The sequence below is a fragment of the Salmo trutta genome, chromosome 15 (assembly GCF_901001165.1).
Source record: "Salmo trutta chromosome 15, fSalTru1.1, whole genome shotgun sequence".
In the NCBI taxonomy this organism is placed as follows: domain Eukaryota; kingdom Metazoa; phylum Chordata; class Actinopteri; order Salmoniformes; family Salmonidae; genus Salmo; species Salmo trutta.
In genome coordinates, this window is record NC_042971.1 from 52,481,709 (window position 1) to 52,505,712 (window position 24,004).

Sequence of the window (24,004 nt, forward strand, 5' to 3'; positions counted from 1 at the left end):
ATGTGGAAAAAAGTCAAGGGGTTTGAATACTTTCTGAAGGCCCTGTAGGTCTTAGTCTTAGTAGATATGAGGGCAGGCAGAGATTGATATAAAAGCTAATAGTGACCATCTTTATTTTGTAAATACATAAGAAATGACAAATTGAAAATACTAAAAAGTCCCTTCATGTCTTCAGCCATCAGGTCAAGGCTGAAGATGAAGGCATACAGTCAAAGACACATACATCATTCTCCGTTCCAACACACTGGCATTACATCCAGACACTCCTAAGACGAACATCTCCATAGAGCACAAGGAGGACATGAGATAAGTTAACTGTCCAGTTGATTCATTAGATTAGATCTTTTTTCATTGGTCAGTATTTGTAAACGGAAAGTCATTTCGTCTATTAAAACATGACATCCAAGCTGTTTATGACAAACATTTAGTAACCTCTCAAAGCAACTGATTTTAAAACGACAAAGCAGCATGTTTTAAATAAATACTATTTATTGAAAATATTGTATGTTGTCGATTAAAAAATGTCCTACTCTCAATATTAAAGTGTCTTTCTCTTCTTACCGACATAAAATAGACAAATAGACTGTTTAATCTACAGCCTTAATCATACTGAAGACAAGAACAGAGAAGAAACAAATCAAAACTATGGCGTTAAGCCCATGATGGCATGACCGCCATTATTAGAAAGCCAGTCCCCTCGTCATGAACCTGACATTAATAATACCCACTTAAAACAGTCTGACAATGATTCCAGGCATAATGTCTTAGCATGCATTCCTCCTGTGTTTTAAAGTACAGTCTCTGGTTTGTGTGTTTTAAAGTACAGTTTCTGGTTTGTGTGTTTTAAAGTACAGTCTCTGGTTTGTGTGTTTTAAAGTACAGTCTCTGGTTTGTGTGTTTTAAAGTACAGTCTCTGGTTTGTGTGTTTTAAAGTACAGTCTCTGGTTTCTGTGTTTTAAAGTACAGTCTCTGGTTTCTGTGTTTTAAAGTACAGTCTCTGGTTTCTGTGTTTTAAAGTACAGTCTCTGGTTTGTGTGTTTTAAAGTACAGTCTCTGGTCAAAAGGGGAGGAACCTCCATTGCACTCTGCGCTGTCTGAAAACCATGATTACATAGAAAATAAACAAGTAAATTAAACAGAATGACAAAGATCTTAAAACAACATAAAATACATGTATTTTGAACACATTACCCCTGTGACAATGATAAGACTGGCTATATCAATATATCTTGGTCCTTTTTCCCGCACGTGTCTACTGTACTGTTGTGATACCGGTGGCATGGCTTGTGTTCGAGTAGTAAAAGGGGAGGAGGGGAGGGGACTCAGAGTCTGGAATGGGAAGAAGTATTCCAACAGTGATGTCATAAATCTCATGATTCTTGAGGAAGTAGAATATCTGCACTGAGAGCCAAATGGAACTTCCACTAAAGTGAGTTGATTAAAACACCTGGCTCGCGCCTCCTGAGTGGCGCAGTGGTCTAAGGCACTGCATCGCAGTACTTGAGGTGTCACTACAGACCCGGGTTCGATCCCAGGCTGTGTCACAGCCGGCCGTGACCGGGAGACCTATGAGGCGGCGCACAATTTGCCCAGCGTCGTCTAGGTTAGAGGAGGGTTTGGAAGGCCGGGATTTCCTTGTCCCATTGCGCTCTAGCGGCTCCTTGTGGGGGGCCAGGCGCCTGCAAGCTGACATTGGTCGCCAGGTGTACGGTGTTTCCTCTGACACATTGCTGTGGCTGGCTTCCGGGTTAAGTGAGCAGTGTGTCAAGAAGCAGCGCAGCTTGGCGGGTTGTGTTTCGGAGGACCCATGGCCCTCGGCCTTCGCCTCTCCCGAGTCCGTACGGGAGTTACAGAGATGGGACAAGACTAACTACCAATTGGAGAGAAAAAAGGGGTAAAAAGTACAACAAAAAAACAAAACACCTGGCTTGCATGTTGACTTTCTGGTCTTTTTTTTATGACCTCATCAATCCCTGCCCAATCCTTCTCCATCTCACCGCAGACTCAGAGGAGTGGGGGAGGGTCTCTCCTCCTGCTCAGACCCCCAGTTTGTTGGCTTGTGTCAGAACCACCTTGAGCACAGGCATGAATGCAGACGTCTCGCTGAAGTTGCTGCTACTCACTATGTGTGTGTGGATGTTGAGGCTCTCCATGTAGGAGTGAGACTCGATGCATTGCACCATGTTGTGCAGGCCTCGTACGATGGCCAGGGAGAGCTAGAGAGAATGAGCGAGACCAAGAGACAGATGAAAGAGGGAGAAATTGAGAGATAGACAGAGCGTTTGACAGTGAGAGAGATTCATGGTGTGAGTGTACATCTCAAAATGATATGCAACATTCTAACATGGAATTTAGAAGTGTAAGAATGTAGAATTATTCAACTCACTGTCTGCTCACGTAGCTTGTCGTAGAGGGCCTCAAGGCGCTTGTTGGCGTCATCCAGCTTCCTCTTGGTTTGCTGTGGGGGACGAGACAAGTACATTGAAATGTTTCTTTCTTACAATCACTTTGCAGCTAAATTAATTATATAGGAAGAAGTTTTATTTGAAGAGGCATCTAAAGGTCTGTGTACTACAGAAAGGTCTGTAACTGAAGGGGATTTCGTTTTTGGAGTGCTGTACTCACGGTGTTTGCGGCAGCAGCCAAGCACTTCTGAATGAGGCCCTCAAAGGTGTTCTTCAGGACCTGGTGCTCCTCAGGGATGGGCTTCTTAGTGACCTTCTCAGCAGGTATGGACTGCAGGGGCTGGACGGTAATCACAGTACATGGGTTTAGACTGGAATTCTTGTGAATCATTGTGGAGCTTTCTAAGTTGCAATTGTACCACCTTATAATGTTAAGAGCTTTCAGGCCATATAGCACTACTAGTAATGTAATCCACTATCAATGTTTCTCATAATCTTAAAATCAGGAATAGGCCAATTTATAAAAGGAACAGACCAATGCCTGTATGACATCTGCAGTAGGGGCTCCGGGCGCTCCCTCCACATTCCCTCCATGTGTCTTGGGCATGCCAGGGTTCATGGGTAGGGGGCCCTGGTATGGTGCCTGGTTCTGGGCTTGGCCTGGGGCCATGGGCTGGGGGGGCTGGGGGTCCCCGGCACCAAGGGGAGAAAAGATGGGGGCCGTGATGGGGGCAGGAGGATTGTAGTTCGCTGGAACCTGGAAGGGGGAGAGAGTGTGTGAGTGGAAAATAAATAAAAACAAACACACACACAAAAGTTTGGGGTCACTTTGAAATGTCCTTGTTTTTTAAAGAAAATTTTTTTTGTCCATTAAAATAACATACAATTGTTCAAAAATACAGTGTAGACATTGTTAATGTTGTAAATGATTATTGTAGCTGGAAACACAGACCGCACTACCCTTTAGTCCAGTTACCTTAGCTTTCTTGGGAACAGGGACAATGGTGGCCATCTTGAAGCATGTGGGCACAGCAGACTGGGATAGGGATTGATTGAATATGCCCGTAAAAACACACCAGCCAGCTGGTCTGCGCATGCTCTGAAGATGCGGCTAGGGATGCCGTCTGGGCCGGCAGCCTTGCGAGGGTTAACACGTTTAAATGTTTTACTCACATTTAACATTTACATTTAAGTCATTTAGCAGACGCTCTTATCCAGAGCGACTTACAAATTGGTGCATTCACCTATAATATCCAGTAGAACAAACACTTTACAATAGTGCATCTAAATCCTTTAAAGGGGGGGGGGTTAGAAGGATTACTTTATCCTATCCCAGGTATTCCTTAAAGAGGTGGGGTTTCAGGTGTCTCCGGAAGGTGGTGATTGACTCCGCTGTCCTGGCATCGTGAGGGAGATTGTTCCACCATTGGGGTGCCAGAGCGGCGAACAGTTTTGACTGGGCTGAGCGGGAACTGTGCTTCCTCAGAGGTAGGGAGGCGAGCAGGCCAGAGGTGGATGAACGCAGTGCCCTTGTTTGGGTGTAGGGCCTGATCAGAGCCTGAAGGTACGGAGGTGCCGTTCCCCTCACAGCTCCGTAGGCAAGCACCATGGTCTTGTAGCGGATGCGAGCTTCAACTGGAAGCCAGTGGAGAGAGCGGAGGAGCGGGGTGACGTGAGAGAACTTGGGAAGGTTGAACACCAGACGGGCTGCGGCGTTCTGGATGAGTTGTAGGGGTTTGATGGCACAGGCAGGGAGCCCAGCCAACAGCGAGTTGCAGTAATCCAGACGGGAGATGACAAGTGCCTGGATTAGGACCTGCGCCGCTTCCTGTGTGAGGCAGGGTCGTACTCTGCGAATGTTGTAGAGCATGAACCTACAGGATCGGGTCGCCGCCTTGATGTTAGTGGAGAACGACAGGGTGTTGTCCAGGATCACGCCAAGGTTCTTAGCACTCTGGGAGGAGGACACAAGGGAGTTGTCAACCGTGATGGCGAGATCATGGAACGGGCAGTCCTTCCCCGGGAGGAAGAGCAGCTCCGTCTTGCCGAGGTTCAGCTTGAGGTGGTGATCCGTCATCCACACTGATATGTCTGCCAGACATGCAGAGATGCGATTCGCCACCTGGTTGTCAGAAGGGGGAAAGGAGAAGATTAATTGTGTGTCGTCTGCATAGCAATGATAGGAGAGACCGTGTGAGGATATGACAGAGCCAAGTGACTTGGTGTATAGCGAGAATAGGAGAGGGCCTAGAACAGAGCCCTGGGGGACACCAGTGGTGAGAGCACGTGGTGCGGAGACAGCTTCTCGCCACGCCACCTGGTAGGAGCGACCTGTCAGGTAGGACGCAATCCAAGCGTGGGCCGCGCCGGAGATGCCCAGCTCGGAGAGGGTGGAGAGGAGGATCTGATGGTTCACAGTATCAAAGGCAGCAGATAGGTCTAGAAGGATGAGAGCAGAGGAGAGAGAGTTAGCTTTAGCAGTGCGGAGAGCCTCCGTGACACAGAGAAGAGCAGTCTCAGTTGAATGCCCAGTCTTGAAACCTGACTGATTAGGATCAAGAAGGTCGTTCTGAGAGAGATAGCAGGAGAGCTGGCCAAGGACGGCACGTTCAAGAGTTTTGGAGAGAAAAGAAAGAAGGGATACTGGTCTGTAGTTGTTGACATCGGAGGGATCGAGTGTAGGTTTTTTCAGAAGGGGTGCAACTCTCGCTCTCTCACGTTGGCCATGGTGAAGGAGAGCCCACAGGCTTTGGTAGCGGGCTGTATCAGTGGCACTGTATTGTCCTCAAAGCGAGCAAGAAGTTGCTTAATTTGTCTGGGAGCAAGAAGTCGATGTCTGCGACAGAGCTGGTTTTCTTTTTGTAATCCGTGATTGACTGTAGACCCTGCCAAATATGTCTTGTGTTTGAGCCGTTGAACTGCAACTCTACTTTGTCTCTATACTGATGCTTTGCTTGTTTGATTTCTTTGCGGAGGGAATAACTACACTGTTTGTATTCGGTCATGTTTCCGGTCGCCTTGCCATGATTAAAAGTGGTGGTTCGATCTTTCAGTTTTGCACGAATGCTACCATAAATCCACAGTTTCTGGTTAGGGAAGGTTTTAATAGTCACAGTGGGTACAACATCACCGATGCACTTGCTAATAAACTCGCTCACTGAGTCAGTGTATACGTCAATGTTGTTGTCTGAGGCTACCCGGAACATATCCCAGTTCACGTGATTGAAGCAATCTTGAAGCGTGGAATCCGATTGGTCAGACCAGTAGTTTAAACCTGAGCACGGGCGTTTCCTGTTTTAGTTTCTGTCTATAGGCTGGGAGCAACAAAATGGAGTCATGGTCAGATTTGCCGAAGGGAGGGCTTTGTATGCATCGCGGAAGTTAGAGTAGCAATGGTCCAGAATGCTAGCAGCTGTGTCATGCATTTTATATGCAGATTGAATTTAGAAAGCCTTGTTCTCAGATTAGTTTTGTTAAAATCCCCAGCTAAAAATAAATGCAGCCTCAGGGTATATGGTTTCCAGTTTACATAGAGTCCAGTGAAGTTCTTTCAGGGCCGTCGAGGTGTCTGCTTGGGGGGGGATCTACACATCTGTGACTATAACCAAAGAAAATTGTCTTGGTAGATAATGCGGTCGGCATTTGATTGTAAGGAATTCTAGGTCAAGTGAACAAAAGGACTTGAGTTCCTGTATGTTGTTATGATTACACCATGAGTCGTTAATCTTAAGGCATACACCCCCGCCCTTCTTCTTACCAGAGAGATGTTTGTTTCTGTTGGCGTGATGCTTGAAGAAACCGGGTGGCTGTACCGACTCTGATAACGTATCCCAAGTGAGCCATGTTTTCGTGAAACAGAGAATGTTACAATCTCTGATGTCTCCCTGGAAGGCAACTCGTGCCCTAATTTCATCCACCTTGTTGTCTAGAGATTGGACATTGGCGAGTAATATGCTCGGAAGCGGTGGATGGTGTGTTCGCCTTCTAAGTCTGACCAGTAAGCCGCTCCGTCTGCTTCTCCTGCGGAAAACGTGTTGTTTTGGGTCGGCCTCTAGGATAAGATCCCATGTCCAGGGTGGAGGTCTGAACAAAGGATCCGTTTCTGGAAAGTCATATTCCTAATTGTAATGTTGGTAAGTTGTTGTTGCTTTTATATCCAGTAGTTCTTCCCGGCTGTATGTAATAACACTTTAGATTTTCTTGGCTAACAATGTAAGAAAAAATACATAAAAAAACAAATGACTGCATAGTTTCCTAAGGACCTGAAGCGAGGCAACCATCTCTGTCGGCGCCATCATGTTCCTTTGATGATACAGTGGCAGCAATACATGGCTATAACATCTACAGAAAAGCCAATGGTGGAGGTGTTGCTGTTTATATTCAGAACCACATTCCTGTAAAGTTTAGAGAGGATCACATGTTAAATATTGTTGAAGTAATATGGCTACAGGTTCATCTGCCTCACCTAAAGTCCATTCTTGTGGGGAGCTGCTATAGACCACCAAGTGCTAACAGTCAGTATCTGGATAATATGTGTGAAATGCTTGATAATACACTGCTCAAAAAAATAAAGGGAACACTTAAACAACACAATGTAACTCCAAGTCAATCACACTTCTGTGAAATCAAACTGTCCACTTAGGAAGCAACACTGATTGACAATAAATTTCACATGCTGTTGTGCAAATGGAATAGACAACAGGTGGAAATTATAGGCAATAAGCAAGACACCCCCAATAAAGGAGTGGTTCTGCAGGTGGAGACCACAGACCACTTCTCAGTTCCTATGCTTCCTGGCTAATGTTTTGGTCACTTTTGAATGCTGGCGGTACTTTCACTCTAGTGGTAGCATGAGACGGAGTCTACAACCCACACAAGTGGCTCAGGTAATGCAGCTCATCCAGGATGGCACATCAATGCGAGCTGTGGCAAGAAGGTTTGCTGTGTCTGTCAGTGTAGTGTCCAGAGCATGGAGGCGCTACCAGGAGACAGGCCAGTACATCAGGAGACGTGGAGGAGGCCGTAGGAGGGCAACAACCCAGCAGCAGGACCGCTACCTCCGCCTTTGTGCAAGGAGGAGCAGGAGGAGCACTGCCAGAGCCCTGCAAAATGACCTCCAGCAGGCCACAAATGTGCATGTGTCTGCTCAAACGGTCAGAAACAGACTCCATGAGGGTGGTAGGACGGCCCGACGTCCACAGGTGGGGGTTGTGCTTACAGCCCAACACCGTGCAGGACTTTTGGCATTTGCCAGAGAACACCAAGATTGGCAAATTCTGGCAAAAACAAGCATTGTAATTTTGAATTCCGTAAAGTGAGTGTGGAAGAGGTGAAATAATTAATATTGTCTGACAACTTAGATGGAAAATTACAGAGAATAATAGCTGACAATATTGCCACTCCTATTTGCCTTATCTTCAAATTAAGCCTACTAGAAAGTGTGCCCTCAGGCCTGGAGGGAAGCAAAAGTCATTCCGCTACCTAAGAATAATAAAGCCCCCTTTACTGGCTCAAATAGCCGACCAATCAGCTGGCTCAAATAGCCAACCAATCAGCCTGTTACCAACCCTTCGTAAACTTTTGGAAAAAATGGTGTTTGACCAGATACAATGTTATTTTACTGTAAACAAATTGACAACATATATTCAGCACGCTTATAGGGAAGGACATTGAACAAGCACGGCACTTGACTGATGATTGGTACAGAGAAATTAATGATAAAATGATTGTGGGAGCTGTTTTGTTCGACTTCAGTGCGGCATTTAACATTATCGATCATAGACTGCTGATGGAAAAGCGTATGTAATATTGCTTTACACCCCCTCCTATGTTGTGGATAAAGAGTTACCTGTCTAACAGAACACAGAGGGTGTTATTTAATGGAAGCCTCTCAAACATAATCCAGGTAGAATCAGGAATTCCCCAGGGCAGCTGTCTAGGCCCCTTTTTAAAATCTTTGAGTAAAGCCAGTGTGTCTATGGATGCGGATGACTCAACACTATACACGTCAGCTACTACAGCTTTCCTAAGGACCTGAAGCGAGGCAACCATCTCTGTCGGCGCCATCATGTTCCTACACGTCAGCTACTACAGTTAGTTTCAGAATGGATGGCAAGGAATAAGTCAGTCCTAAATATTAAAAACTAAAAGCATTGTATTTGGGACAAACCATTCACTAAACTTCAACTCAATCTTGTAATAAATAATGTGGAATTTGAGCAAGTTGAGGTGACTAAACTGCTTGAAGTAGCCCTGGATTGTAAACCGTCATGGTCAAAACATGTTGATACAACAGTAGCTAAGATGGGGAGAAGTCTGTCCATAATAAAGCGCTGCTCTGCCTTTTTAACAACACTCAACAAGGTAGGTCCTACAGGCTCTAGTTTTGTCTCACCTGGACTACTGTTCAGTGGTGTGGTCAGGTGCCACAAAGACACCTTGGAAAATTACAACTGGCTCAGAACAGAGAAGCACGGCTAGCCCTTAAATGTACACAGAGAGCTAACATTCATAATATGCATGTAAATCTCTCATGGCTCAAAGTGGAGGAGAGATTGACTTTATCACTACTTGTTTTTGTAAGAAGTGTTGACATGCTGAATGCACTGAGGTGTCTGTTTAAACTACTAGCACACAGCTCAGACACCCATGCATACCCCACAAGACATGCCACCAAAGGTCTCTTCACAATCCCCAAGTCCAGAACAGACTATGGGAGGCACACAGTACTACATAGAGACATGACTACATGGAACTCTATTCCACATCATGTAACTGATGCAATCAGTAGAATCCGGTTGGGGAAAAAAACAGACAAAAATACACCTTATGGAACAGTGGGACTGTGAAGACACTCAGGCACACATACACATAAGACACACACTCTACACACACATACGTATTGTAGATATGTGATAGTAGAATAGTGGCCTGAGGGAACACACTTAATGTGTTATGAAATGTAATGTCAAGTAATATTTGAAATTGTATAGAACTTCCTTAATGTTTCTAGACCCCAGGAAGAGAAGCTGCTGCCCTGGCAGGAACTAACGGGGGTCCATAATAAATACAATACAGTTGTGTCAAGGCGGCTGGACCATTCTGGATACACACAGGAAACTTTTGAGATTGAAAAACCCACCCTTTTTTCTCCCCAATTTCGTGGTATCCAATTAGTAGTAGTTACAGTCTTGTCTCATCGCTGCAACTCCCGTACAGACTCGGGAGAGGCGACGGTCCAGAGCCGTGCGTCCTCCGAAACACAACCCAACCAAGCCGCACTGCTTCTTGACACAATACACATCCAACCCGGAAGCCAGCCGCACCAATGTGTTGGAGGAAACACCGTACACCTGGCGACCGTGTCAGCGTGCACTGCGCCCGGCCCGACACAGGAGTCGCTAGTGCGCGATGAGACAAGGACATCCCTGCTGGCCAAACCCTCCCCAACCCGGATGACGCTGGGCCAATTGTGCGCCGGCTCATGGGCCTCCCGGTCGCGGGCAGCTGCGACAGAGCCTGGGCTGGAACCCAGAACCTCTGGTGGCACAGCTAGCACTGGATGCCTTAGACCACTGCGCCGCCCGGGAGGCCGTGCGTTGAAGTTCCTGACAAAAACCGGTGCGCTTGGCACCTACTACCATACCCAGTTCAAATGCACTTCAGTCTTTTGTCTTGCCCATTCACCCTCTGAATGGCACACATACACAATCCATGTCTCAATTGTTTCAAGGCTTAAAAACCTTCTTTAACCTGTCTCACCTCATTCATCTACACTGATTTAAGTGGATTTAACATCAAGAAGGGATCATAGCTTTCACCTGCATTGTCTATATCATGGAAAGAGTTTTGTATACTCAGTGTATGTATGTATGTATGTATGTATGTATGTATGTATGTATGTATGTATGTATGTATGTATGTATGTATGTATGTATGTATGTATGTATGTATGTATGTATGTATGTATGTATAAATAATCCCCTACTCCTGTGTTCTGGAGAGCTATAGACCCAGGGTCAGTGACCACAGCATGATACTGTATGTGTTAGTAGTTGTGTGATAGGTCTCACCTTCTTCTTCTTCGCCACTCTGCTCAGGGTAGGAGGGTCATTCCAGTTCATTCCAGCCGTTCTGAGGGCCTGTGGAGAAGCAGAAAGAAACCCATCACTCACCCATCTCCTCACTACAGCCTGGGTGCCACTTTCTCTAGCTTGGCAAGAGACAACCACAGTTAGACTGGCACCCAGGCTACTCACAGCACAACACTGGAATGATTTGGGCATAGAGAACGGGACTTGTAAGAGCTGTTTTTCATAAGTGGGTATGAAGAGAGGGATATTGAATATTTCATTTAACGATTTCTTGGTAGCATGGATAGGCAAAAATATTATTGTTGCTTTGATTGCTATTATTTTAAAATTACTTAAATAGATTATCCGGTAATTCTGTACACTTTTTGCCAGTAGTTCTGAATGTAGCGCCCACGAACCAAAAGTGGTCCCAGAAAATTGCGTACTACATCACATATGTGCAGATATGTGCACCATGTCATTGCTCTCTCCCTCTCTCTGCTGTGTGTGCGTCTTGCTAGCCGTCACTGAAATGGTGAGGGGCTGAAGCTCATTGGCTTAAACTCAAATTGCTAGAGGGCTGGCCCACATGGGGATAAATGTAGCGAAAATGCCGGCGCAGTTTCCAGGGAACAGTCACTTTCAAACCAGGGATGTCGTGGCTGAGGTAAAACAGTAATTCTGCTCATAGATTATGCATACATGAAATACACATTGACACATTCAGCCCAAGGCGGGAGGTTTAAAAAAAATACTTACTAATCGCCAAAGTTGAAGCAAGCGATACATCTCATAGTGCATCAGCAAGACAACAAGCAATAGCAAATTTTATTTACATTTCAGTAAATTACCAAAACAGTTTTAATTTAGGCTAAATGTATTGGTATTTGAGCAGTGTAGCCTGGGCTGACCCCTAAATGGTATCATCATGATCCTCCTACCTGTCATTTTCATCAGGATATTGCCTGCCCTAGACAGCCAAGCAAAGCTCTGAGCCATCCCAAATGGACTCAAATTTACCACCAACCCAATCATTGCTGCTTGCGCTCCTGCCCAGACCCCCACACATCGGGGCCGACCAACTGACACTCATACCCACGTTAACCTCTTGGTCAACAGCATCATGGTAGTTAGAATTATTGTCCTGGGTACTTCCGGTCTGTGACAGACCTGATTATGTGATAGCTCCCGTTAAAATCAGCTGGTTTAAAAAAAAAAACAGAAGTTGGCTCTTTGATTAAATATGAATCTATAAAACAGAAGTTGGCTCTTTGATTAAATATGAATCTATAAAACAGAAGTTGGCTCTTTGATTAAATATGAATCTATAAAACAGAAGTTGGTTCTTTGATTAAATATGAATCTATAAAACAGAAGTTGGTTCTTTGATTAAATATGAATCTATAAAACAGAAGCGGAAATGCAACTAACTTGCTGTTGGTCATCAGGAATATTGGCAAGCGCTTTGATGTTTTTGATTACATTGATGAATGATCTGGTCAGGCCCGGTGGCAGACATTTCCGGGCAGTAATTATATAAGGTAGCAGAGCAGAGCTGTCTATTTAAATTCACCACCTTCCATGAAACAGGTACTGTCTAGATTATATCCTTCTGTGAATGAAACAAATACTATACAACATTTCCCAGAACCAACAGGGCACATGTGAGAGAACAGTAATATGATAATGACAATGATAGCTAGGGAACTACTAATAGTACACTCAACATTTAAATTAGTCATTTAGCAGACACTCTTATCCAGAGCAACTTACAGGAGCAAGTAGGGTTAAGTTCCTTGCTCAAGGGCACATCGACAGGTTTTTCACCTCGAGATTCGAATCAGTGACCTTTCGGTTACTGGACCAACGCTCTTAACTGCTAGGCTACCTGCCGCACCTCCCACAAATGTGTTGTTGATACTGTAAATGTTTACACCTAATAAAGTCCCATTTCATTTAACAAGATGCTAATAACATGGCACACTTCGGTTACCCCAGAAGGCCAGACAGGGCCATGTTAATAAGTATCAGCCACATTTCAGAGGAGTAACAGTGTGTCAGTTGAGAAACGCTTCCTCAGCTTTCCCCACACAGGGATAGAGGTGTGAGAGAGGCTTGGAACAGCAGCTGTTGACTGTCTGAAGGCTGTCTGCACTGTGCTCACTAAGCAGATAGACAGCACATATAAGGCCATAGGGAGGCAGGAGGCAGTGTATTTGGACACTGTCTACGCAGCTGTCTGTCACTTACTCAATTTTAAGACCAGTTCCATATGGAGCCCTAGCTTCCCATGTTGGTCTCTAACCCTATACATGACATTTGGTTAGTCTTTTTAACTGAAATATGGCTTTGTTCCAATATCCACACTAGCATAGCACTTTAGAATACAGGTCCAATACATAGTTTTTTTCTAAAGGGCTATTGTGATGTTGGAACAGAGCCAGTGACACCTCTGACTGAGTACTGGCATGTTGTAGATGATTGGTGGATGGCGAGAGGAGCAGAGCCACGATCAGGCTGCGTACCTGAGGATCCGGTTGGTGGAGGCAGCATGTACGAGGCAGGCGACCCCGGCCCGCCATGTTGGAAAAACGCTCCAGAGGACAGAGGAGGCGAGAAGGAGGAAGTAGGAGAGAAAGGAGGATGAGAAGGAGGAACGGAAGACAGAGGCTGGCCCATGGTAGGAGGTTGGTAGAGGGGTTGTTGAGTGTACTGGGGCATGAAGCCTGGAGCTGGGGCTTGAGGTGAGGAGGAGGAGAAGGAGGGAGGAGGAGGAGCAGAGTACTGAAGAGTGCCAGGGTTGTACTGGCTGGCCGGAGGGTAGGCTGGGGTTCACAGGAGAGAGAACAGCATGCATTAGTCACAGAGTTACATTAAAGACTTCAACAGTGCTCACTGTGGGTCTTTAACAAAAGTAACATGCATTCTAATTTCTAGCAGTTTAGGAAATGTGAAATGGAAGCATTTTTCTGTTAATAATTACAATATATGGTAACATTACAGAAAAATGCTTCAACTTAGTTCAAAAGTACAGTTGTTGCCAAAGATATTGGCACCCTTGCACTTTTTTCAAGTAACTCACAATTTCCCCCAAAAATAAGTTGAAATTGACCAAAATATTTGGTCTCCACAATTCTTTATTTCACTGTCAATAATACAGAACCTTTGATTTTGATTCAGAACTTAATATATCCATTTAAATCTAAAAATAAACAGATGGCATTGACTAAATTAATATTTGGTAGCACAGCCTTTGGTCAAAATAACTGCAATCAAGCGCTTCCTATTGCCATCAATGAGCTTCCTGCACCTCTGTACTGGCAGTTTGGTCCACTCCTTTTGTGAAAACAGCTCCAATTCTCCCAGATTTGAAGGGTGCCTTCTCCTAACTGCTGTTTTCAGATCTCTCCATGAGTTTCCAATGGGATTTAGATCTGGACTCATTACTGGCCACTTCAGAACAGTCCAGCATTTGATATTGAACCATTTATTGGTGCGTTTTGAAGTGTGCTTGGGGTCATTCTACCTGCTGGAAGACCCATGACCTTCAACAGAGACCCAGCTTTCTGACACTGGGTCCGACATTGTGCTCCAATGCCTTGGTATTCTCCTGATTCATGATGCCATGCACACGTTCAAGGTACCCAATGCCAGAGGCAGCAAACCAAAACATCACTGAACCTTCTCCATGTTTGCCTTCGGGGAAGGTATTATTTTCTTTGAAGGCTTAAATTTTGTTTTCTGTAAACATAGAGATGGTGTGCTTTACTAAAAAGCTATAATTTGGTCTCATCTGTCCACAGGACATTCTCCCAGAAGGATTTTGGCATGTTCGGGTGTGTTTTGACAAATTGCAGTCAGGCTTTCTTATGTCTTCCTCTCAGCAGTGGGGTCCTCCTGGGTCTCCTGCCATACAACCCCCTTTCATTAAGTTGATGACGGATGTTGCGAGTTGAACTGTCATACCTTGTGTCTGCAGGTCAGCTTGAATCTGTGTGGCAGTTGATCGAGATGTTTTTTCCACCATTCGAACAATCCTTCGCCGTAATCTTCCATCAAGTTCTCTCTTGTGGCCACACCCAGTGAGGTTGGCTACAGTGGCATGGGCCTTAAACTTGTTGATAACATCACGTACGGTGGAAACAGGAACAAGGTCTCTGGTGATGGAGCCTTCAGATTGTCCATGCTTGGATACAATCTTGTGTCTAACCTCAGAATTATCAGATTCTTTTCTGTTTTTCTTTCTTTTCTCCATGCTCATTGATGTACACACAGTGACACAAAACAGGAGAATGAGTCCTTTTCTCTATTCAAACTAGTTGAATGAGTGCTTTTTATATTGCAGGCACAAGCAACTCACAACAGGTGGGTTCAATTCCAAAGTAAAAGAGAATCACCTGCTTGGAAATCAAATTATTTCTAACTACTTCTAGAAGGTGCTAATAATATTGTCCGGGCCATTTTAGGATTTCTTTGTGGAATAAGCTAAGATTTATTTAGTAAATTATTCAAAACAATTTTTTTAGTTCAATTGCAAAACAAAGACATACATATGTGCATACCAAAATATGTTTGAATTTCAACAGTTTTCTGGAAGAAATTGTGTATTATCTGAATAAATTGCACAGATAACAATATTTTTGGCCATGACTGTATGTAGATTTTTATAGAGAGACTATCAGGCATGAAAAATGTGTCATTCAGAATGGGACATCACACAGAGTGATAGTTAACAACCAAACGTTCTCATTTTAGGGTGATATTTCAGGTTTAGATAAATCGGCAAAGAAAGGCTCAAGGCTGATTAGCAAAGAACATTCCAAAGACATACTAGGAAAGCAAACATTCAACAGAAAATGCTTGGTTTAAATTTAGAAAACAGGGCATTGAAGACAGTGTCTCCAACTGTATTCCAAGTCAGACTAACTGTATTTAGAATACCCAAGGCTAGCACCTGTATGTGCGAGGCCACGATTAGCTCGAGCATATTAAATGTATACTCCAAATGTGTTGGTGGCAGCATACACACTTATAAATGTTCAGTGTGCCATTTTCCTTCTACACGAAGAAGAGAGCACCTATCACCTGGAAGTGGTTGTGATGTTTGAGACACTTACACTGGTACTGATGTGAGAACATGGGGGGGTATGCGGCGGCCGAGGAGGCTGGGGGGGCAGCTGACCCAAGGGGAGGCGTCCCATACATGGGGGGTGTCGGCTCAGCCTGAAATGATAGACAGGACAGACACAGGAGATGACATCACAGACTCGGGGGCTACATTCCAAATGGCAGCCTCTGCCCTAAAGTGCACTATTTTTGACAAGAGCCTTATTCCCTGGCCTATAAAGTGCATCAAAGGGAATAGTGGGGATGTGCATCTTTCCCTTTCAAGACAATTCGATACGTATCTAGATACATGGGCTCCGATAAGATACAAGAACGATTTGTTTACAATCTACACCTGCATTTCTTGCTGTTTGGGGTTTTAGGCTGGGTTTCTGTACAGCACTTTGATATATCAGCTGATGTAAGAAGGGCTATATAAATACATTTGATTTGATTTAAGTTTGAAACGTTTCGATTCAATTTCATTAGAGGAACTAATCGATAAGATTTGGTTTGATGCACTAACAGTTGTTGCTTAAACACATCCATTTTACATTTAAATTCAAATCTGCTGCTGATGGAGCTCATGAGCTGGACCTCTGAGCTGGATCTGTCTGAGCTGACTTCTGTGTTCGTGTATGTGTGTGAATTATGTATGTCTGTCTATGGTGTGTGTGTGTGTGTATATTCACTATATATACACACACACACACACACACACACACACACACACAAAAGTATGTAGACACCCCTTCAAATTAGTGGATTCTGCTATTTCAGCCACATCAGTTGCTGACAAGTGTATAAAATCGAGCAAAGCCATGCAATCTCCATAGACAAACATTGGCAGTAGAATGGCCTTACTGACGAGAACGTGGCACCGTCATAGAATGCCATCTTTCAAACAAGTCAGTTCGTCAAATTTCTGCTCTGCTAGAGCTGACCCAGTGAACTGTAAGTGCTGTTATTGTGAAGTGGAAACGTCTAGGAGAAACAACGGCTCAGCCTCGAAGTGGTAGGCCACACAAGCTCACAGAACGGGACCGCCGAGTGCTGAAGCGCTTGGCGCATAAAAATTGTCTGTCCTCGGTTGCAACACTCACTACCGAGTTCCAAACTGTCTCTGGAAGCAACATTAGCACAATAACTGTTCATCGGGAGCTTCATGAAATGGGTTTCCATGGCCGGGCAGCCGCACACAAGCCTAAAATCACCATGTGAGATGCCAAGCCTCGTCTGGAGTGGTGTGAAGCTCGCGGCCATTGGACTCTGGAGCAGTAAAACGTGTTCTTTGGAGTGATGAATCACGCTTCACCATCTGGCAGTCCGACGGACGAATCTGGGTTTGGCGGATGCCAGGAGAACGCTATCGTTCATAGTGCCAACTGTAAAGTTTGGTGGAGGAATTATGTTCTGGGTCTGTTTTTCATGGTTCGGGCTAGACCCTTTAGCGCCAGTGAAGGGAAATCTTAACGCTACGCATTCTAGATGATTCTGCGATTCCAACTTTGTGACAACAGTTTGGGGAAGGCCCTTTCCTGTTTCAGCATGACAATGCCCCCATGCACAAAGCGAGGTCCATACAGAAATGGTTTATCGTGATCCGTGTGGAAGAACTTGACTGGCCTGCACAGAGCCCTGACCTCAACCCCATCGAACACCTTTGGGATGAACTGGAACGCCGACTGCGAGCCAGGCCTAATCGCCCAACATCAGTGCTCATCCTCACTAATGCTCGTGGCTGAATGGAAGCAAGTCCACGCAGCAATGTTCCAACATCTAGTGGAAAGCCTTCCCAGAAGAGTGGAGGCTGTTATAGCAGCAAAGGAGGGACCAAGTCCATATTAATGCCCATGATTTTGGAATAAGATGTTTGACAAGCAGGTGTCCACATACTATTGGTCATGTAGTGTATGTCTATGGTGTATGCACTGTAGGCACCTGACCTAAGCCATAAGGGAAACTGGGCATCTACCACCCCACTATGAGTTAGATTGGGCTACTTTGAAAACTGTTGCAGGTTTGTGTGTGTTGAGATCACTGCAGCAGGCAGCTTAGTCCCCTATTGGCTGAGTCACATGAGCGAGAGAGCAGCACGCGCGCACGTCATGACTTTTTACCGGTTGTAGGTCGGCTATTTAGATTGTCATTATGGAGACACCTATCTTTTTTCTTCCATAAAGCATATTAACATGCTAGAACTGATGCCCATCAAGAAATAATGTCGGCAAATCACTGGAAAACGTATTTTTACAACAGGTAAGACAAAAAAAAAACTTTTTACTGTTCTAATTATGTTGGTAACCAGTTTATAATAGCAATAAGGCACCCCGGGAGTTTGTGGTATACGGCCAATATATCACGGCTAACAGCTGTATACAGGCACTCCACATTGCATCATGCTTAAGAACAGCCCTTAGCCGTGGTATATTGGCCATAACACACCCCCTTGGGCCTTATTGCTTCATCATTACTTCATCATAGCAGTCAAACGAGTTAAATCGACATCACAGCTCACATTAATCATTATTTTGTTAATAAATACATTTAGCTTGTAACATTGTTACAAGTTACGTCGATAACATTATGGGAAAAGGGTTTATTGTCTAAATGTGGGAACTCCTCTCTTGCTGCAAAACAAACATTGGGCTAGTTCAGGCCTTCAGGGAAGGTTTAGAAAGGTCATTGGTTAAGGAATTTTTACTAGACCTAGCAACCCTGCTGGAGTGAGCTTTTCTTCTCCCGCTTCGACCAGGCAGCGTGCCTCGCAAAAGTTTGCTCTCCTCGTTATGAAATGAGCAACTTTATATATATCTAAAATCGACCATACACACTGATTGATTCAAGCTAAAATACTGAAAAAAAATGTAATGTAAGCCTCGATCAGCATGTAGCCTAACTACAGCCAGATAAGAGTGGTCTCCGGTGGAAGCTTAAAATACTATTTTCAACAACTCATTTGATAAAAAATAACCTAACAAATAACATTGGTTGTCACAACTAATAAAGTCTAATATTGTGCACGCCATTTTACAAATATTTGAATGCTGAAGGTGACACGCAGATGTGCCAGATCAGGAATGTGTGCAGTTTGACTAGGCTACTGATATTGCCTGGGGTTGCTCAACATGCAAAATGACTTGTAGATCAATGACTGTCAACATAATTACATGCTTAGTTCGACACTGAAGGAGAGGACGCAGTTGTCACAAAATATGAGGTATTTTTTCGTAACGGTTGAATCGGTTTTCTGAAGGACTTATGCTTCATTTGGATCGGTGGCATTGGCATCTGAACCATGGACCGATTCATATCGGTGAATCCTTACGTAACCCCAACTTCAGACGTTCCCTCTCCTCTGTCTTAAAGGGCAATTCCACCACTTTTCAACCTCATATTCATTACCTCCAGCACAATACCAGAGTATACGTGTGTGAACTGCACGTTTCTACATTTTGTAGTAAAAAATATATAAAGTTCAAAAGTTATACCCAATTACAACAAAAGTTCAAATATATATTTTCAAAACACAGATTCGCGGTGACATGTCGAGCAAGACAATACCGTTTTTACTTCACATTTTTAAAGAATTTAAAAAATATATTTTCAACCACAGATCATAGAAACATGCTGATATGTCACATATGTAGACACAGGTATGGTGCTGGAGATGATGAATATGAAGTTGAAAGTGGTGGACTTGACCTTTAAAGGGATACTTTGGGATTTTGGCAATGAGGCCTTTGCGCTATAAATGGAGCCCTAATTTAACTTGTTTCACAATATAAGTACCTGGGTGTCTGGATTGATGACACGTTGTCCTTCGTAATGCATATAACAAATCTGACTAAGAAGCTAAGATCCAAGATTGTTTTTTTTTAAATATCGAAATAAATCATGCCTTAGTATTAAAAATAGGAGAAAGATTGTTCAAACAACACTTCTCCCTGTATTGTATTTTGGTGATAGTGTTTACATGCATGCGGCAACCTCTGTTTTAAAACCCTTGGATGCAGTCTACCATTCAGCAATACGTTTTATCACAGGGGACAATTTTAGGACTCATCTTACAGAAACTCCCTCTATATGTAACATCATTAACTAAGATAATCAGAAGTTACCAAACCTGTTCACAGTAATGGATAACACTAGTGATCCCTCCAGTCTGCACAGATTTGGGAAAATCTGTGTTTTGCTTTTATGCCCCTAATTTGTGGAACAATCTGCAGAGTTCACTGCAGTTAGATGTACTGGTGTCACTCAGGCAGTTTACATTATTGATTGAGGACCTCTATGTAGTTGAATGTGATTGCTTAATTGTGCTTAATTTTATTGTTTTATATACGTGTATGTTTTAATATTCCGTTTTTATTGTAATGTGTACAGGCCTCTCTTGTAAAAGAGAGTTGAATCTAAATGTCCCTGTTTAAATAAAATTCCCAGAGTCAGATGAACTCATGGATACCATTTGTATGCCTCTCCATGCAGTTTGAAGTCATGAACTCATGGATACCATTTGTATGCCTCTCCATGCAGTTTGAAGTCATGAACTCATGGATACCATTTGTATGCCTCTCCATGCAGTTTGAAGTCATGAACTCATGGATACCATTTGTATGCCTCTCCATGCAGTTTGAAGGAAGTTGCTAGCTGGCAGATACCATAGACTTTGTCAAATTGCGCTAACGCTAGTTAGCATTGGCTCGTGAAACAACCTCTAACACACATACAGTGGGGAGAACAAGTATTTGATACACTGCCGATTTTGCAGGTTTTCCTACTTACAAAGCATGTAGAGGTCTGTAATTTTTATCATAGGTACACTTCAACTGTGAGAGACGGAATCTAAAACAAAAATCCAGAAAATCACATTATGATTTTTTAAGTAATTAATTTGCATTTTATTGCATGACATAAGTATTTGATCACCTACCAACCAGTAAGAATTCCGGCTCTCACAGACCTGTTAGTTTTTCTTTAAGAAGCCCTCCTGTTCTCCACTCATTACATGTATTAACTGCACCTGTTTGAACTCGTTACCTGTATAAAAGACACTTGTCCACACACTCAATCAAACAGACTCCAACCTCTCCACAATGGCCAAGACCAGAGAGCTGTGTAAGGACATCAGGGATAACATTGTAGGCCTGCACAAGGCTGGGATGGGCTACAGGACAATAGGCAAGCAGCTTGGTGAGAAGGCAACAACTGTTGGCGCAATTATTAGAAAATGGAAGGAGTTCAAGATGACGGTCAATCACCCTCGGTCTGGGGCTCCATGCAAGATCTCACCTCGTGGGGCATCAATGATCATGAGGAAGGTGAGGGATCAGCCCAGAACTACACGGCAGGACCTGGTCAATGATCTGAAGAGAGCTGGGACCACAGTCTCAAAGAAAACCATTAGTAACACACTACGCCGTCATGGATTAAAATCCTGCAGCGCACGCAAGGTCCCCCTGCTCAAGCCAGCACATGTCCAGGCCTGTCTGAAGTTTGCCAATGACCATCTGGATGATCCAGAGGAGGAATGGGAGAAGGTCATGTGGTCTGATGAGACAAAAATAGAGCTTTTTGGTCTAAACTCCACTCGCCGTGTTTGGAGGAAGAAGAAGGAGTACAACCCCAAGAAAACCATCCCAACCGTGAAGCATGGAGGTGGAAACATCATTCTTTAGGGATGCTTTTCTGCAAAGGGGACAGGACGACTGCACCGTATTGAGGGGAGGATGGATGGGGCCATGTATCGCGAGATCTTGGCCAACAACCTCCTTCCCTCAGTAAGAGCATTGAAGATGGGTCGTGGCTGGGTCTTCCAGCATGACAACGACCCGAAACACACAGCCTGGGCAACTAAGGAGTGGCTCCGTAAGAAGCATCTCAAGGTCCTGGAGTGGCCTAGCCAGTCTCCAGACCTGAACCCAATAGAAAATCTTTGGAGGGAGCTGAAAGTCCGTATTTCCCAGCGACAGCCCCGAAACCTGAAGGATCTGGAGAAGGTCTGTATGGAGGAGTGGGCCAAAATCCTTGCTGCAGTGTGTGCAAACCTGGTCAAGAACTACAGGAAACATATGATCTCTGTAATTGCAAACAAAGGTTTCTGTACCAAATATTAAGTTCTGCTTTTCTGATGTATCAAATACTTACAGTGGGGGAAAAAAGTATTTGATCCCCTGCTGATTTTGTATGTTTGCCCACTGACAAAGAAAGGATCAATCTATAATTTTAATGGTAGGTTCATTTGAACAGTGAGAGACAGAATAACAACAAAAAAATCCAGAAAAACAGATGTCAAAAATTGTATAAATTGATTTGCATTTTAAATTCACTAAACGTATTGTGGGAAGCTTGTGGAAGGCTACCCTAAACGTTTGACCCAAGTTAAACAATTTAAAGGCAATGCTACCAAATACTAATTGAGTGTATGTAAACTTCTGACCCACTGGGAATGTGATGAAAGAAATAAAAGCTGAAATAAATCATTCTCTCTACTATTATTCTGACATTTCACATTCTTAAAATGAAGTGGTGATCCTAACTGACCTAAAACAGGGAATTTTTTCTAGGATTAAATGTCAGGAATTGTGAAAAACTGAGTTTAAATGTATTTTGCTAAGGTGTATATAAACTTTTGACTTCAACTGTATCAGGTGCACCACACAGACATGACAAACCATACATGCATCCAGGGTGGGTTGGGGTATCAACAGGGTGACATGCATACTACTGCAGCTACAATCAGTGAACAGCCGGGGGGGCTGTGACTGTGGAGGTAAGGGGTCTGGTAGAGAGAGAGACTAGGGGGGCATTTTTGAAGTAGTGGTGGTGTTGGGATCAGTCAGTGGCCTTAAGGTTGTGGTGTAGAGCAGGGGACATGCAGACTAATGCAGCAGCTAAGGGAGGAACGCTAGCTGGCAGGTCCACGGTGAAGGTAGGGGGTCAGGGGTGAGAGGTCAGGGGTACATGGCTGTGACCCTGTGCTAAGTCTAGTTGTACCACAATAGCAAGAGGAGCGCTTGCAACAGAATAGAGTAGTAACTTATTGATCCCATACTGGAACCAGTCTAGAAAATCCCCATCAGTAATAATACCATTGGAAATCAATTTATTGGTTTCATATCAGTATTAATCCCAGTTGAATCAATGTAATCAATCAATTCATTTTCATCCAGTACGGGACTAGTCAACCAGAGAAAAGATCAAAGCTATCAAAGAGACATATAAACATCCAGGAAAAAGAGTTAGGGTGGAAAGCCACTGTCACTAATAACTATGGCAGCTAGCTACGTACCTTCAAAAAAAGGCAAAGCAGGGCAAATATTTGAACAACAACATTTGTGCATTTACTTCGCTGTTAGAATTAGAGTTTAGAGTTCACCAAGATTGTGGCATACTGAACACAAGCCAAAAAAGTTGAAGCAAAGTTGCTAGTGTGGTACAGATGTGTATGTGTGTGGTTACAGCCATAGTGAGAGCTAGTGTGTGTGTGTGTACCTTGGGCTCTGTGGTGGCAGGGCCTAGAGAAGGAGGGACACTGGGGAGAGCTGTGGGAGTTTGGTTACTCCAGGAGGTCACTGTAGAGGCAGACCTCACCTGGAGAACACACACACAGCAATGATGACCAGACAACAGAGGAGCCACAACAGAAACCACAGCCCATAAACACCAGCAGTCAGCGGCCGCCGGCATCACAACGAAGAAACAAGACCCAGAAGTTGGTATAACAGGGGATCCAGGCAGGCAGTCACAAGCCAGGTAGTCACAAGCCAGGTCACCCAGACAAGTGCTGACAATGTTAGTACTGAGAGGATCATCAACCACTTAGGGACTAGTGATGTTGCTCTCACTGTCACTTACCAGCTGGTAATACTGATGTGGTGCGAGGGCAGCGACGGGTACACGGGCTGGTGCTGGAGCGGGCAGCTGGGGCACCATAGGAGGCTGGGCAGGGGTGAAGAGCTGCCTGGACTGGGCATCGGTGGGCTGGGGGGCAAAGAAGGGGGTTGGGGGCTGGGGCTGGACCTGGACTACTGGAGCCGGGGCTGTAGCTAGAGCCTGTTGGCCCAGAGCTCTGCTGAGACGGTCACGCAGCTGCTGCACTGCAACCTGGAAGTAGAGAAAATATTGTAGAATTAGAATCAGTAGAATGGACATTACATTCCGAGGCAGATTGTGGGGCAAATGGATTGTGTGTATCATTGACCTGCTCTGTGTTCTGTGGCAGGTATGCGATGGCGGTGGTGAGGCTGCCCTGGGAGGCCAGCAGGCTGACATACTGACTCATCCTCTCTCCCAGTAGAAACCCCCCAGCAGAGGGACCAGGCTTCTGGGTCTGCTCTACCGCCTGGCGTAGCATCAACACCTTCTCTACCAAGTCCTGCACAAATGCACATAGTATATAGTGTTACATGTACACACACA

At 44.4% G+C, this 24,004-nt stretch overlaps 1 protein-coding gene across 1 annotated transcript in view; it reads right to left on the reverse strand.

Annotated features, from left to right (window-relative positions):
- Positions 1 to 1,825: 1,825 nt before the first annotated feature.
- Positions 1,826 to 24,004, reverse strand: part of LOC115148336 (protein transport protein Sec31A-like) — a 43,453-nt gene continuing 21,274 nt past the window's right edge. The window contains 11 exon segments of the mRNA XM_029690258.1: positions 1,826 to 2,216; positions 2,387 to 2,458; positions 2,626 to 2,745; positions 2,941 to 3,162; positions 10,478 to 10,522; positions 10,524 to 10,546; positions 13,003 to 13,302; positions 15,595 to 15,700; positions 23,078 to 23,176; positions 23,441 to 23,689; positions 23,787 to 23,960. Of these exon segments, the coding sequence (XP_029546118.1) occupies positions 2,037 to 2,216; positions 2,387 to 2,458; positions 2,626 to 2,745; positions 2,941 to 3,162; positions 10,478 to 10,522; positions 10,524 to 10,546; positions 13,003 to 13,302; positions 15,595 to 15,700; positions 23,078 to 23,176; positions 23,441 to 23,689; positions 23,787 to 23,960 (1,590 nt within the window). The 3' untranslated portion in view covers positions 1,826 to 2,036.